Source organism: Jaculus jaculus, chromosome 16 (genome assembly GCF_020740685.1).
Source record: "Jaculus jaculus isolate mJacJac1 chromosome 16, mJacJac1.mat.Y.cur, whole genome shotgun sequence".
In the NCBI taxonomy this organism is placed as follows: Eukaryota; Metazoa; Chordata; class Mammalia; order Rodentia; family Dipodidae; genus Jaculus; species Jaculus jaculus.
The window spans coordinates 59,278,906-59,295,521 of NC_059117.1; the positions used below are offsets into that span (position 1 = coordinate 59,278,906).

Below are 16,616 nucleotides of genomic sequence, written 5' to 3' on the forward strand. Positions count from 1 at the left end.
TTCTCTCCCTAGGTGAGGAGGACCCTCCTACCCTTCCTACCAAGCTTCTTACCTCTGAGGTGTGCAAAAGAGAAGTTGGTTGCCACAGCTACGCTGATGCACTTCACACGGTTGCCCCTTTGTAACAAAATGGAAGACTCTAAGCATTGCCACTTTAGCTGCCACCTCTCTCTGGGTCTCCAGCTGCTCTGTGGGTGCGTGGTCCACTTGGAGCTGTGGACTCCTACACGGATACTGGGAGTGAAATTCTGGCCAGTACTTAACTCCTCTCTGCTCCAGCCTTTTTACCAGTACCAGACACTTTGGCAAAGTCTCTGGTTTGCTGAAACCATATGGAGCTTGGGAAGGCAGATCATAGGATCTGACAACAGTCAACTAGTCATTGGACCATAGCCTGTTCTGGGAGCTAGGGAGCAAACAGGTAAAGAGAAACAGGAAAGCCCGTCTCCCCCGCACTCCATCCAGGCTTCACTGAGCTCTGCAGACTTGCCTGTTCACTTTTGGCTACTAAGTGGAAAGAAAGAAAAAGGACATCCTGATCATTCCATCTGAAATAGGTTGGCTGATGTGCAGAAGATGCCAGAACCTTGGCACTCAAGAGTTTCCTGGGTCTGAGTAGCTGTTGTGTGGGGACAGCAGCCACCTGTTGGGAGTCCCCAGGTCACAATGCTCAGGTGGTGGTCTCTGCAGACAGAGGCTGTTACCCAGCTGGGCCTTACCCTTGGATGTTACAGCGTGTGCTTCGGGCTGGCCTAACTCTGTACCCTGAGTATTAGGGTTCAACATTCACTGAGGTGGCGGCCAGTTCATCTGCTGAACTGGTTCTGACTAGTGACAAACCCCTTTTTCTGAAGGCAGAAAAGGGGATTGTCATAAAAGTTAACTGTTCTATTTTTATCAATGACTTTTCTACAGAACTTCTGTTTCCAAAGGGAAAACATTTGTTGATGTGTTCGTCCATTCTGTGAAAACCCTCGTATTCCCCATGTCCTGGAACACCCAGTGTGAGCATATTTCTTGATTGTTTTCATGGATGCCATTGGAGTTTGACAGCCTGTTTCCTTGGCATTCAGCCTAGAACCAAGGTTTCTTACCCCTTCACCAGTTAGGGCCAATATCAAGGGGATGTGGGAAAGATCCCAAGGTGGAGCAGGAGGTGGGAGGAGGCAGGGCTTTCTCTCCTAAGCATGTGCTTGGCAGGTGGGGAAGGGAGGCGTGTGTGTATTTTGGATTCGAATGTCTTTCTCCCTGCTCTGTCTAGGCAGCTGGCAGCTTCTTGGGAGAATGTGCTAGACTGTCCTCTGGCATCGGATTTCCTGCAGCTGCTCTGAGGGAGAGACAGTAAGCCGTAGACTGTCTCACCATAAAGCCAGAGTTGTTCCATGTTGTCACCATGAAATCCAAGATGAGCCCAGAGCTCCTGTCTCACAGACCTGCTCTGCTGTTTCATCCGTGTCACGCATTCTGTGAGGGAGAGTGGGCGGCCCAAGTTGCCAACGGATGAAAATTCACTGGGAACATTATCAGAGAGTTTTGGTTTTTAAACTGAGGCCAAGAGATACCAGGAGCTTTTTTTTTTTTTTTTTTTTTTTTTTTTTTTTTTTTTTTTGAATAGATACTCAGTTTTGTATGTAGAATGAGCCATCTCTGGGAAAGTGCCCTAGGGACACCATCAGAGTGGGGTGGGCAGGCTTAGCATTAGCTGGTTCACAGGCTTGAGACAGCTCACCACCACCACAGAGACTTGTTAGGAAATGGACAAGAAACCAGCATGTACTAGTCAAAATCAGGTGATATTTTAGTGTGAATTTAGGATTTGTGTGCCTTTATTTTGAAATATTAATGTTTCTGATCAACAAACTCTAAACATGCTAAGTAATGAAACACCAGTATGATTACTTAACTCAGAACAGACCAATAGGTTGATAATGATGTGAAACTTCACTGCCCCATCTCCCCTGCCCACATCAAGATGGGAATGGGAAAATACGTCTTGCAGGTTAAGGTGAAACATCCGTTTTGAGCAGAGGTGCATCTCTTTGCTCCCAGGCTGTCCCATACCGTGGTGATGTTCAGATGGAATTCAGAGAAAGGTTCTGCCAAGCAGCGGGCTTTTTGGTGATGTGGGGAAGCGAGCAGGTCATAGGGGTGCTCTCAGCGGAAGGTCTGGACCTGAGAGTGAAAGGTGTGTGGATAGTTTAGGCAGTATCCCTTGGAAAGGGAACCAGGGCTGTGGCCAGCGTTGTAGGAAACCAAGAAGACTGAAGGTGGGAGCTCACTGTCCATGTGCATTCACTGCTGTCCCACGAGTGCCTCTGATGTGGTCAGTTACAACCCAGGTAGAGGGCGTCCTTCTCTGAGCAGATGGCTACAGGTGACACTGACCAAGTGGGTGCAGAGGCTCCTTCAGGGGCCCAGAATAGGTCTTTGAGGAACATACATCTCCAGAATGAGCCAGAAGTCGTTCTAGAACCAGGCAAATATATTTAAAAAAATTTTTTTTTTAAAAAGAAGACCATGAACCCTAACCATCTCAACACAAATTTGGCTTTTGTTTAAAGGGAGGAAACCATTCTACCTCTGTTGGAATGATTGGGTCATGAGAAAGGGAAGGTTTCTGTTGGTGTTTTTTTGGGGGGGGGATGTGGTCAGGGGAGACAAAGCCTCATGGAGTCCAGGCTACTCACCAATCTGCTATGACCTTGCACTTCAGATCCTCCTGCCTCTGTCTCCTGAGTGCGGGACTACAGGCATGCCCCACCATACTGGGTAAATGTGATGCTGGGAATCAAACCCAGGGCTTCATGTACATGATGGAGATGCTTTGCCCAATCCCTCCAGTCTTTCCGTTGTTGTTCAGCAATCCTCCAGAGGGCACCAGTGTGCCCAAGTCTAAGGAAAACATCTGTGTTCCTGTTAATGGCAGTGGCAAACCTTCCTCATGTATCAGAGAGACAGTAGGGCAGCTGAAGAACTGGTCCATTCCACAGGGGTCACAATACTCCCCATCTTCCTGTGGCCCAGAAAAGCTGGAGATTGCTGATTTTGTTTTTTGTTTTTTGAGGTAGGGTCTCACTCTAGCCCAGGCTGACCTAGAAGTCACTGTGCATTCTCAGGGTGGCCTTGAAATCATGGCGATCCTCCTACCTCTACCTCCCAAGTGCTGGGATTAAAGGCTTACGCCACCACATCTGGCTGTGATTTTTAAAATAATTGACAACAAATATTGGCAACAGAACTAAAAAGAAATTACTAACATGAATTCAGAACCAGCACATGGATGGACCAAATCTGCCTGTCCACTGGCTGTCAGTTTGTGACTTTTGCTTTGTAAGACTTGAAAATAAAACCACCCACTTGATTACAAATGTCAGGGGCCACCAGGACAATCTGCTGCTAACCTACTCTCCTTCAAGAAACCTGAGGTGACCCTGGTTTTGCTGTCACTGTTTCTTAAAACAGGATTCCATATACCCAGGCTGGCCTCATACTTTATACTTAGTTGTGGCTGGCCTTAAACTCCTGATTCTCCTGCCTCCACCTTCCAAGTGCTGGAATTAAAGGAATGTACTACCACATCGAGCATCTATGTGATTCTGAATGTATTTCAGATGTTTTGTTTGTCAGCTATTAATTTCAAGTTTAGGTTTATATCCTCCCAAATTCAAAGACATGTTGATTGTAATAATTTCATTTAAACTCCACAACTGGGACTAGAGAGATGACTCAGCCATTAAGGACACTTGCTTGTTACAGGCTCAAATCTCCAGTCCTCAGATAAAGTCAGTACTGCATGCATTCTGGAGTTTGGTTGTGCTGGCAGGATGCCCTGGTATGCCCATTTCTCTCTCCTTGAGGAAAAAAAAAAAGCAAACCATCACAACTGTTGGGATCTTACTTGTAGTTTAGCTGTAGATGTAATTGTGTTTTATGTGGTATTTTTATGAGCTTAGGCTACGGCATAATTGAAATTATGTGGAAAATAAAGCAGTCCATTGGAATCCCCTTACACCAGGCATTGGCATTCCCCTATCTCCTGTGATGGGAACTGACCGCCTGGTGGTTCAAGGCAGGGGTGGAGAAAAGCTTTTCCTGGTGCTGAGACAGGAGCCCATGGTTGTCAGGTCACATTTGCTATATCGTCTCCTCTCCAGGTGCAGGGCAAAAGTAAACTGAAGCAAATGTGACTGGAAGCCATTAGCTTTGATTCCAATTTCAGAAGTTGGGGAGTTAGGAGAAGCTGAGATCATCTAGCATGTTCCTATTCCAGACATATGGCTGTGTCTGCGACCCTGGATTCTCGGCAAAGGAGATTCTGTTACCTCTCTGCTGATCTGATAGTTCTTTGTGTCTCCTTTGTAGAAACTCAAACCAGCTTGCTTTTATTGAGGGTGTAGGGGAGGAAGAACCACTGGTCATCTTCCCTGTATTGCAACCTGCAGCGAAGTCATGTTGCTTTTCAGTGGCAAATAATCCCACCCACTTACGCTATTCTTCACAGCTCTTGTTTCTAGGTGCTTAATAATTTTCACCACTCTTGTGTTTTCCAGCTTCATACTCAGTTTTGTTACCCAAACACCGTCAGTGCCTTGTGTTAGCCATGCTTGGGGGAGAGGATTACAGGAAACTTTGTAGGGCCCGGCTGTATTCACCACATAAACATAATGATGCTTACAAAAGAAAGAAAAACAACTGGTGTATTGCATCCTGAGAGTGCTTGGACTGCCGGTGTGTTTTTCTCTTGCCTCTTGTGGTTTGTTTTCTCCTGAGGATAAACACTTGATACTTATCAACTTCAGGACCAGCTCTTACCTTCTGAGTGGCAGCTACTGTACATTCCTAACTTTGGGTTCTAATGTTACCTATTTCTAGGCTTTATTTTGATTCTCAGTATTATTAAGTGGTGCAACACTTGCAAGGTGATGCCAGTGGTTGCTAAGTACCACCTCCTCATTAGGGGCTAATTTGCAAGCACATTTGAATTCCTCCAGGAAGGACTTCTGGGAATATTGGCCAATTGTCTTTTATCCTGCTCTTTGGTTTGTCCTTGAAATTCAGCTGGGGCCAGAAACACCTCCAGGGCCCCTTCCTGTGTCCTCAAGGGCTGGACCTGCATCTCCATCTCCCGTCAACCAGGCACTGTGTTTCACACAATCAGACAGAAGCAATCCATCTCAAATGCATAGCTGATATTTATATAAAATGTTAAGATTGCCATTGTACTACACATAAGGTGCTCATCTGTTTTAAGAACTCGATTAGCGTCTTCTCAAGAAGCGTGGCAAGTTTGAACAGCAGTCAGAGCTTATGAATATGTTCATCTAGACTAATCGACTTTCATTATTTTTTTAAAAGAAGTTTTCACTATGGAAGCTCCCTGTTTCTCCGTCCCCAGGAGAAAGGCTTGTGGGACTGGACCAATAGTGAGCGCTGACAGGACTGTAGTGTGCTGTATGTTTATACTGAAGATGTTAATGACACATTTGATCTGTACAAAACCCTGTAAATAGGTGGTTCATAGGCCACAGCTGATATTTGCAAGATGTTTTTGTACCTTAGAAATTTTTATGCATCAAATAAAATGTTTCATTTTCAGACTAGTGGTCCATTGTTCTTTGTGTGTATTTGTATGTGGCATGCACACGGGTATATGCATGCTTGTGTGTGAGGGTGTGCTTGAATGTGTGTGGATCCATGTGGAGGCCAGAGAATGACATCAGGTGTCTGTTTTTGTTTATAAATATTTTATTTAAGAGAGAGAGATGGATAGAGAATGGGTGTGCCAAGGGCCGCCAGCCACCGCAAACATACCCCAGACGCATGCACCACCTTGTGCATCTGGCTTTATGTGGGTATTGGGGAACAGAATCTGGGTCCTTTTGCCAGCAAGTTGTCTTAACTGCTGAGCCATCTCTTCAGCTCATCTCTCTCTCTTTTAGTATCTTATTTATTTGCAAGCACAGAGCAGAGACAAAGTGTGAATGGGCACTCCAGGGCCTCCAACCACTGTATTGTAAATGAACACCAGATGTGTGTGACACTTTATGCATGTGGCTTTACATGAGTACTAGGGAATGGAATCCTGGTCATTTGGCTTTGCAGGCAAGCACCTTAACCACTGAACCATCTCTCCAGGCCAGGTGTGTTTCTTAATTTAACTCTCATTAGTTGTGACAGGGTCTCTTACTGAACTTTAATCTCACCAATTGAGCTACACTAGCCAGCCATCCAGCCCCAAGGATTCCTTCGTCTCTGTCTCCCCAGTGATGGGGTTTCAGGTGCCCACCACCATACCTGGCTTTTACAAGGGTACTGGGGATCTGTGATCTTTACGAATGTGTGGCAAGCACTTCACTGACTCAACCATCTCTCCGGCTCAGGGTTCATTATTACAAAATACCTGCCCTGCTTCCTTCCTAGTTGGGTCTCTCTGCACTTTCCATAGGATTCTGCCTCAGGATGGGGAGGTGAGAGTTATCCTCCGCACTTAGAAGAGAGAAAACCACGTGGTAAACCACTGATTTCATCATCCAGCAGGCAGTGTCCTCCTACCTGTGACATCACCAGGAGGCCTCTGTGCTGTGATGTGATTCCTTACATACACAAGAAATTTGACTGAGAACAATAATTCTTTCAGATTTTTTGTTTTTCAAGATAGGGTCTCACCTAGTCCAGGCTGACCTGGAATTCACTATGTAGTCTCAGGGTAGCCTCGAATTCAGTGATCCTCCTACCTCTGCCTCCCGAGTGCTGGGATTAAAGGCGTATGCTACCACACCCAGCTTCCTTTCAGAGTTGAAGAAAGATGCTGACATTTGGATGCAGTTTAGAAATTAGATTTGATTCTCCAGTCCCACGTAAAGCCAGATGCACAAAAGTGGTGCATGCATCTGAAGCTAGAAGCCATGGTCTCTCTCATTGGAAACAAAATAACAGATGTCCAGTAGGGGGCAGTGTGTGATAAGAAATAACAGGGGCACCAACTACAAGCCTTCTGGCCAGTAAGTGTAAAAGACAGTGTCCTAAACTGGATCCTGGGAGTTGACAACAAGGCTCTCATTTTTTAAAAATATTTTATTTGAGAGAGAGAGAGAGAATGGGCACAACAGGGCCTCCAGCCACTGCAAATGAACTTCAGACGCATGTGCCACCTTGTGCATCTGGCTTACGTGGTCCTGGGGAATTGAACCTGGGTCCTTAGGCTTCACAGGCAGGCACCTTAATCATGAAGCCATCTCTTCAGCCCAAGGCTCTCACTTTCTCACGGGCTTACCACTGGCTCATGCCAGAGCCCACCAAGCTCACACACATGCTCCCTTGACTAAAGGTCTAGCTATCCAGGCAGAGGTGGGCAGTAAGTCATCCTCTTGGTGAAAGGCTACAGAGAGCTTTTCAGTAAAGTGGGCAGCTGGGGAGATGATTGGCAGGCTGGTGTCTGCACCAAGTGCCCAGGCTGCTCCTCCCCACCGTCTCACTTCTGAGATGCTGAAGCTGAGATAGGTAGCTTGGACAAGGGCATAAACAAGGAATTAATAGTACAGGGACTCAGATGTCATCACTTTTGTTGTTGGTTTTTTGAGGTATGCTCTCTAGCCCAGGCTGACCTGGAATTCACTATTTAGTGTCAGGCTGGTCTCAAAATCACAGTGATCCTCCTACCTCTGCCTTCTGAGTGCTGGGATAAAGGCATGCGCCACCATACCTGGTCAGATGTCATCACTTCTAGCCATAAGCCATAGTGTCCCTCAGTGTTAAAGGGAAGACCCTTTTAAAAAAAAACTTACTGACAACTTCCATACATATAGACAATATACCATCATCATAATCCTCTCCCATCACCCTCCCTCTTCCCCTTCTTGAGTTCCCCTCACTTCTTTCCAACTAGTCTCTCCTCTATTTTGATGTCATCATTTTTCCCATCCTGTTATGCAGGTCTTGTGTAGGTAGCATCTATCACTGTGAGGTCAGGAATATCAAGGCCACTTTGTGTCTGGAAGACAGCATTGTCAGCACTCCTCCACTTCCTTTGGCTCTTACATTCTTTCTTCCTCTTCTGCAATGGACCTTGAACCTTGGAGGGTACGACAGAGATGTCTCACTTACTGCTGAACACTCCAAGAATCTTGAGTAGTAATTACAGTGAGTCCGTTCAGTATCAGTGTATTAGAAATAAATCTGGTTCTCATAGTTACTAACTTTTTAGCTCTGATAGACAAATGTTTCTGGACTTGCTGCTACAGAACCCTATGTGTGGGCAGATGACCACCCCAGCTCTGGATCTGAACACATCAGGGCTTAAGCATCCTCCAGGCTCTGCCTGGCCTTCCCCATAGCTGCTGGTCAGAAACACTTATGAAAGAAGGCTTCAAGACAAACCAAGGCCAAGCCAAGGGCACCTAGTGGGCAGGGAAGGAAGAAGCATGCCTGGCATTGAATGCAAGTTCAGGCAGATTCTGCCTCTGGTTTTACAGCCCGGAAGTTAGATCACTTAATGGCCTTGTGTGCGTGGGTGAAGCTGTTCATTACTGGTGAGGCTGTATTACTAGAGCCATTAGCATTGTCATTAAAACGGGCTTTAGACACGGGCATCCCGTGCTTAGATCTCAACCTGTCGATTTCTTTTTCACCCTGGGCAGTTGGCTTGCCTTATTTAGGCCTTGGTTTCTCCATCTGAGAAACTCAGCAGTAGGGCCATTTGGAGTAAGTGAGGACAAGTAACTCTGGGCACAAAGCCTGGCACACAATACCTGTGGGGATGTAGTCACCAAAGGGCAGCATAAGAGATACAGAGTCAGTGGAATTTTCCCTCAAAACTCTCCCTTCTGCCCTGGCCTGGGCCAAAACTGAAGGAAACCTGTTATCTCCAAGATGTCTCAGTATAGCAGGAAATGAATGGCCTTTGAGGAGATGGGTACTGGATTAGATGTCATTTCCTATTTCAGACCACCATTGACCCTGGATGTGAGTACCACACTTCTTTATTTTTTATTTTTATTTTTGGTTTTTCAAGGTAGAGTCTCATTCTAGCCCAGGCTGACCTGGAATTCAAGTTGTAGTCTCAGGGTGGCCCCAAATTCATGGTGATCCTCCTATCTTGGCCTCCTAAATGCTGGGATTAAAGGTGTGTGCCACCACACCTGGCTCAAACATCTTACATAGCCTCTTGCTGACCACCCCTCTCTGTCCAACCACCTTTTCAGTCTTTCCCACCTTTGCAGTGAAATCTCTTGTGACTCCTGTCCACTGTTCTCATGTCTACTGTCAGCTTAGGGCCTGACATGTGTCTTCACTCAGCTTGTGCCAAGAGTGATTGACCTTGGACACCCCCTAGCATGGCCTTCCATCTGGGCTAGACATGGATTCTGCAAACATGCAACCCTAATTCCTACGCTGAGTACTCACCAGGACAGCCCCTCTCATCTCCCTGGTTCTCAGTTTGGAGATGAGGACTAAAAAAATGTACCTGCCTCATGGGTTGTTGTGAGGCTTAAGAAAGCAGAGGGGCTGGAGAGATGGCTTAGTGGTTCAGGTGCTTGCCTGCAAAGCCTGAGGACCCGGGTTTGATTTTCCAGTACTCATGGAATGCACAAGGTGGTGCATGTGTCCAGAGTTGTTTGCAGAGGCTGGAGGCCTAGCTGCACCCATTCTCTATCTGCTTCTCCCTCTCTCTCAAATATTTTTTTTTAAAGGCAGAAGGGATTGCATGACATAAGATAGATGCTCAGAAATGTTTGTTTCTGTTCTCAAGTTATACTAGTTACTAGTAAATGAAGACATGTAAAGGTATCTTGGAGGAGAAAACTTGAGAATCACTGAGCTGTTCCCCCTTACCTCCCCCGAATGGCTGTATTGTCTCAAGGTTTCCCTCCCTTGTGTGGAGGCTGTCTGCAGATTGGATCACAAGCTCTTGTAGACATGGTGGTGTGTGTGGGGGGGGTTGTCACATGAGTCTGTCTGTCATCCAGGTGCTGGATGCTTATAACATCACGTACCTCAGTGCTCCTTGCTTTCCCAACAGGGCTTTCAAATTTACATAAAGTGCAATTTCAAGGATGGGGCGCATGGATTCAAACCCAGGTGTTTCCTGTCCATAGCTGTCTTGACACTGCTTAGCTATGTGTCTCGGGTTTTCTCTAACCCAGATGACGAGACTTGCTTTCAAAAAAGTCCTCCCATGGCTACTTGCCAAGCATCGCTTTAATTTGAACAGTAAGACTGACATCTTGCTCCTCTTGTAGGCAAGACAACACTGTCCCTTCCTTAGGGTATGACACCAAGGTAGGATAACTTTATCATCTGGTATTTGGCTATGCCATGGTTTTCAGATGCTGAAAACAAGCACAGGGGTACTGGTACAAGGCATGTCTGCACGCAGAATGTTCAGTGTCTCCTCAAGGAATTCCAATAAGCCTAAATGGCTTATTTATTTATTCAATTTATTATTACTTGACACAGTGTTTCATGTAGCATAGCCTGTCCTCAAACTTACCATGTAGCTGAGGATGGCTTTGAACTCCTGATCAGTCTCAAACTCCCAAGTGCTGGGATTACAGGCAGGAGCCAGCCACGATGCCCTGCCTAGTATTTTTTAGGGGTTTATCTCTAGGATATAATCAGAAATGTGAGTCCAAATTTATCAGGCAAAGGTTTTCATCACCAAGTGTGAACTCGATGCTGAGAAATAAGGAACAAAGCCAGTATCTGTAGGAACTGAGCTTAAAAGGACACATTCCTACAACAAGGTCAGCAGCCTTTCACAGTCCTGTTGCAGAGTGGCCCTGTAGCTCAGTGGCACAATGTTTGCCTGCCATGCATGAGGCCCTGGGTTTGATCCTAGGTACACATCAAAATATACCAAAGGAAAAGGCTCACAGTGTGTTAAATAAAGAATAATAAAGAACACACATTAATAGTGGTTACCTTTGTGAGGTGTGATGGTGAGCAGGTTTTATTTTCCTCTTCATACAACTTTTGTTATTGTTATTATTTTTTTTACAATGAGAGGTATTAGATAATAGAAGGTTTTAAAAATATTTATTCTTCGAGGCCATCCTAAGACTACATGGTGAATTCCAGGCCAGTCTGGGCTAGAGCAAGACCCTATCTTGAAAAAACAACACACACACACACACACACACACACACACACACACACACGTATTCATTTGAGGGTCTGGAGAGATGGCTCAGCAGTTAAGGTGCTTACTTGCAAAGCCTAATGGCCTGGGTTGAATTCCCCAGTATCTGTGTAAAGCCAGATGCACAAAGTGGCACATGAGTCTGGAATTCATTTACAATAGCTAGAGGCTGTGGTGCACCCATTCTCTCTCTCTTTCCCTCTCTCTCTCTTTCTCCTTGCAAATAAATAACAATTTAAAAAAAATTATTCATTTGAGAGAAAAAAGGGGAAATGAATTCCAGATACATGACCACTTTGTGCATCTGACTTTATGTGGGCTTGAGGGAATCAAACTCAGGCTATTAAGCTTTGCAAGCAAGCACCTTTAATCCCTGAGTCATCTGTCTGGCTCAGAGGTTTGTTTTTTTAAATAGATTTTATTTATTTGAGAGAGAGAGAGAGAAAATGGGTGTGCCAGGGCCTCTGGCCACTGCAAATGAACTCCAGATGCATGTGCCTCCTTATGCATCTGGCTTATGTGGGTCCTGGAGAGTCCAACCAGGATCCTTTGGCTTTGCAGGCAAGCACCTTAACCACTAAGCCATCTCTCCAGCCCCAGCCCAGAGGTCTTTAAGCGTATGGTAACTCACAACATGCTTGCCAAGTGTTCAGGATACATGGTGAGCTGTTCTCATATTCTATTCTTTTTTTTTTCTTTTTATTTGAGAGAGAGAGAAAGAGGCAGAGAGAGAGGAGAGAATGGGTACAGCAGGGCCTTCAGCCCCTGCAAACAAATGCCAGATACGTGCGCCCCCTTATGCACATGTGCAACATTGCACGCTTGTGTCGCTGTGCGTCTGGCTTATGTGGGACCTGGAGATTCAAACGTGTTCTTAGGCTTTGCAGACAAGCGCCTGAACTGCTAAGCCATCTCCCCAGCCCCCACCCTGTACTCTTACTCACTGTTCTGCCTTCTTTGGCTAGTTGCTTTCTCTGGCCAGCTTCTGGCCATTGCTTTCTTGTCTCATGTCAGCCATAGATCATTACCATCCCCTCCATGTGGGAAGCCTCCTTTAGGTACTCCGGCTTTCCTAATTAATGAAATGATTTCCTGGTTCTGCCCCATCCTGTCTTGAAGAGTTAAAGCAGAGAGCTGACTTAAAGCACTGAGCCCTCATGAACTAATGGACTATTTCAAGTAGAAATGGTGGCTGATCATAGGTGTCTTTAGACCTTTGCATCAGCTTCCAAAGTATCACCTGCAGACAGGAGTCTGGGAGCTGAGATCTCCTTCCCCAGGCCAGCCTCAGGGCTCAGCATGGTGGGAAGGGGAGCTGCATTATCAACTCTTGTGGGAGCCAAGGCTGACAGCACAGGCCTGCAGTCCCAGCACTCAAGAGGCTGAGGCTGGAGGATGATGTCCAAGGGCCACCTGAGTAACTTAGTGAGACCTTGTCTCAAATGAAACAGACGAAGGAAACTGGAGCTATGTAGGTTAGTGACGGAGCCCAGGTTCAGTTCCCATCACTGCAAGGGACAGTCTTATGCTTGGCTAGTCTGTGTGCATTACTTGCATGTATGTATTGCTTTCTGGAAATCCTGACCTATAAAACAGTAAATCAAGGACTTTGCCTTTAGTAATAATAACAAGTCACGTTGCCTTTGGTTGTATATAGGAGACTCACCCACTGTATCCATTCTTCACTGGGCAGCCAGCGTCACGGTCTCCAAACCACATGCCTCTCTCTGCCTGAACCTTCTGTAGGCAAGGTCTGATGTCTCAAGGCCATCAGGGGCCCTCTGTCTCTCCTCACACTTGCCTTTTCTGTGGACCTCTGCTGGGTGGCCTCTGCTCTTCCACCCCTGTGGGCCTCCATACTTGGTTTTCATAGGCTTAAAGTCGTATACGATCCAGTCAAGGCCACCTTCTGCCTGGGCCAGTGCTTCCCCTATTGCTAGTGTCTCTTGCCACCTCCTACTCCCTACCTGTCCTTTTATAAAATTTGATTTATTTGTTTCTTTCTTTGAGAGAGATAAAACATGTATAGGCATGCCAGGGCCTCTTGATGCTACAAATGAACTCCAGATGCATGTGTCACATTGTCCATCTGGCTTTACATGGGTACTGGGAAATTGAACCCAAGTTGGCAGGCTTTGTAAGCAAGTGACTTTAACCAATGAACCATTTCCCCAGCCCCCTACCTGTTCTTTAGGAGTCTGTGTCCCTCATCAGCTCCACAGGGGTCTCAGACTATATGTGCCTTGGTGATTAGTCACCACAGTTTTCCAGACCCTGACACTGTGTATGGTGTGTAGTAAAATTCAATTAGGTAGAGTATTTATTTTTTGAGACAGATCTCATGTAGCCCAGCCTAGCCTCAAACTCCCTATGTAGCCAAGGCTAGCTTCTAAGTGCAGATCTTCCACCTCCCCAGGGGCTGGGATTACAGGTGTACACGCCCCTGCATAACTGTTGAACTGAATCTAGTGGAAAGAAAACTTTGACAGTGGTGCTTGAATGGAACAATCAGTTTGGAGTGTGGGTCTGAAATCCCTGCTGAACTCTGGGTACATAATCGGAAGCCTTTTGCTTTATAGTTTTAATATATTTTTATTTATTTATTTATGAGATAGAATGGGCATGCCATGGTGTCTAGCCAGTGCAAATGAACTCCAGATACATGCGCCACCATGTGCATCTGGCTTACATGGGTTCTGGGAAATTGAACCTGGGTCCTTGGGCTTTGCAGGCAAATGTCTTAACCACTAAGCCACCTAAATTAATTACTTTCAGAACCTGGCTGCTTGTCATAGGGATCTCCACAATATGGAGGTGATGGGCCAACAAAGGTTCTGGGAGCAAGGTTGAAGACTAGGGGCTCTGGACCAGGGGTGTGCTCTTGGAGTAGTCAGAGGGGAACAGGAAGCCGTGGCTTGGGGTCTCTGGTCAAGGAGGTCCCTTGAGGCTGGAGTGGAATTAAACCACAGTGCTTAGAATGAAAGCAAGTTGTTCAAGCTTTTTTGGTTCTGGCTCCGAAGGTGGGCTTCCAGCCAGTGAGAGGCTACCTAGAATTTGGAGCGGAGAGCTTGCAGGCGTGGGCAAGGTTGCTCCAAGAAACATCCAGCAGGAGCAGAGAGAGTTCTGAACACCTTGTGCTGGGTGTGGAGTCTTGAGTAGGAAGATCCATTTCCCAGGATGCCAACAGGAAAGATGCCCCCTTTCCTGACCCCAGGGAGCTCTCACTCACCCCTCCCTCCTGTGAGAGCTCAGGCAGGGGTTGTTGGGACTCTTGGAGCCCTGCTCCTGTTTCTTAGCCCTGCCTGAGCAAGGGCTTTAGTATCTGGGGCACATGTGCTTCATCTGTACACCCAGTCCCCAAGACCAACTCCAGAAATAGGGGCCCGCTTGCTCTGAGAAGTGGGTCCCATGCAGGCCTACATTCACAAGGCTGCCTGGCATGATCAAGCACCTGAAATGTATGGATGTCACATGGAAGCAGCCAATGAGGTTTTGCAGTGTGGCCCCAGGCTCACTTTCGTGACAGCCCAGTACCATGTACACTAGAGCATTAAAAAAAAATTAATTAATTAATTTTTATTTATTTATTACAGAGAGACAGAAAGACAGAAAATGGGTGTGCCAGGGCCTCTAGCCACTGCAAATGAACTCCATATGCATGTGCCACCATGTGCATCTGGCTTATGTGGGTTCTGGGGAGTTGAACCTAGGTCCTTAGGCTTCACAGGCAAGTTTCTTAACAGCTAAGCCATCTCTCCAGCCCTCTTTTTGTTTTTTGAATATTATTTATTAGAGAATGAGCATGGGGGTGAGGGAGGGAAGGAGTGTATGGGTGCACCTGTGCCTCCTGTCACTGTAAAGGAACTCCAGAATGTGTGCCACTTTGTGTATCTGGCTTTACGCGGGTACCAGGGAATCGAGCCCTGGGCTTTACAAGCAAGCAGCTTTAACCACTGAGCATCTCTCTAAGCTCCTAGAGCATTCCTTTTTTTTTTTAATTTTTAAAAAATATTTTATTTATTTGAGAGAGAGAAAGAGAGGGAGAGAGACAGAATGGGCACCGCAGGGCTTCCAGCCACTGCAAACGAACTCCAGATGCATAGGCACCTTGTGTATTTGGCTTATGTGGGTTCTGGGGAATCAAACTGAGGTCCTTTGCCTTTGCAGGCAAGCGCCTTAACTGCTAAGCCATTTCTCCAGCGCCCCCTCCCATTTTGTATTTTTAAGATAGGGTCTCACTCTAGCCCAGGTTGACCTGGAAATCACTATGTAGTTTGAGGGTAGCCTTGATCATTCTACCTCTGCCTCCTGAGTGCTGAGATTAAAGGGGTACTCCTCCAGTGCCAGCTGTCTAGAGCACTCTTTATTTCTGATTTTATGAAGTCCCATAGAGAGCAGCCCCCCCTCCCCCGGAGGTAGGGTCTCACTCTAGCCCAGGCTGACCTCAATTTCACTCTGTAGTCTCAGGGTGGAATTCACTCTGTAGTTTCAGGGTGGCCTCGAACTCAAGGCGATCCTTCTACCTCTGTCTCCCGAGTGCTGGCAGAGAGAGCGGGCTTTTATCTACCGAGTGAATGAATTAATAAATGCAAAAGGCAGCTTTATTTAGATTGCTTTGTTTATTTCTGTATGGGTGGGTGGCTGACCCAGGTCACTGCTGGCCCTGCACCCACCTCCAAACCCACGCCGACCGAGAACTTGGCTGGGCCCACCCTGTCCTCACACTCAACTCTAGGCAAGGAAAGGGTGAGCTGGGCAAGGCCTGACAAGCCAAGGTTAGCCTAGCGGTGGGAGCGAGAGCTCCGCGCAGGCTCTCGTCCCAGCGCTTGCGGGCAATGTCTGGCACGAGCGGGGCCCCACTCCCCTCCTGTTAGACGTTTGTTTGGACCGTCAGGACCGAGGGAGTCAGGGGCGGACTACGCATCCCTCCTCCACAAATCGAACTTGGGTCTCGTTTGAGTGACAGGTTGTGGTCCCAAGAATTGCTGTGTCCCCTTCCCTCATAAGTTATCCGAGAGACCCCAAGCAGGTCGTGGGGAACGAGGGTGGCCCGGTGTGTCGGGGCGATGTCCTCCAGGTGTGGCCTTAGCGGGCTGAGGGCGCCTGCGGGGGGTCCGGGCCCGCCTCCCGCCCACGTGGCTCCGGAGGCCTCCCAGGCGCCCGCCCCGCCCCGCCCCGGGGAGCCACCCCCCGCCCCCCCCCCCCCCCGCCACCGCCGGGGCTGAGCGCCTACCAGCCGGCAGCTGGCTTGGGGACCCTCCCGGGTTCGATCCCCGGCTAACTTCATCCCCCACCCCACGGGAGCGGGATCCTTCCCCCCCCGCAAACCTCCATCCCGGACGGAGCCAGGCCATCTCCCCACCCCGCGCCCGGGCCACCCGGAGCGCACGGGGGCGCACTGTCTGAGCATTGCTACCCCTGGCCCCGATCAGCGACTGCTCCTGGCTGCTGTTTGCTGGGGGACCCCGACTTGGTTCCC

At 47.5% G+C, this 16,616-nt stretch overlaps 1 protein-coding gene across 1 annotated transcript in view; it reads left to right on the plus strand.

The window, feature by feature from the left end:
• Positions 1–5,597, plus strand: part of Il17rd (interleukin 17 receptor D) — a 90,137-nt gene extending 84,540 nt beyond the window's left edge. The window contains exon 13 of the mRNA XM_004661305.2: positions 13–5,597. Within this exon, the coding sequence (XP_004661362.2) occupies positions 13–125 (113 nt within the window). The 3' untranslated portion in view covers positions 126–5,597. The remainder of the gene's footprint in view (positions 1–12) is intronic.
• Positions 5,598–16,616: the final 11,019 nt, after the last annotated feature.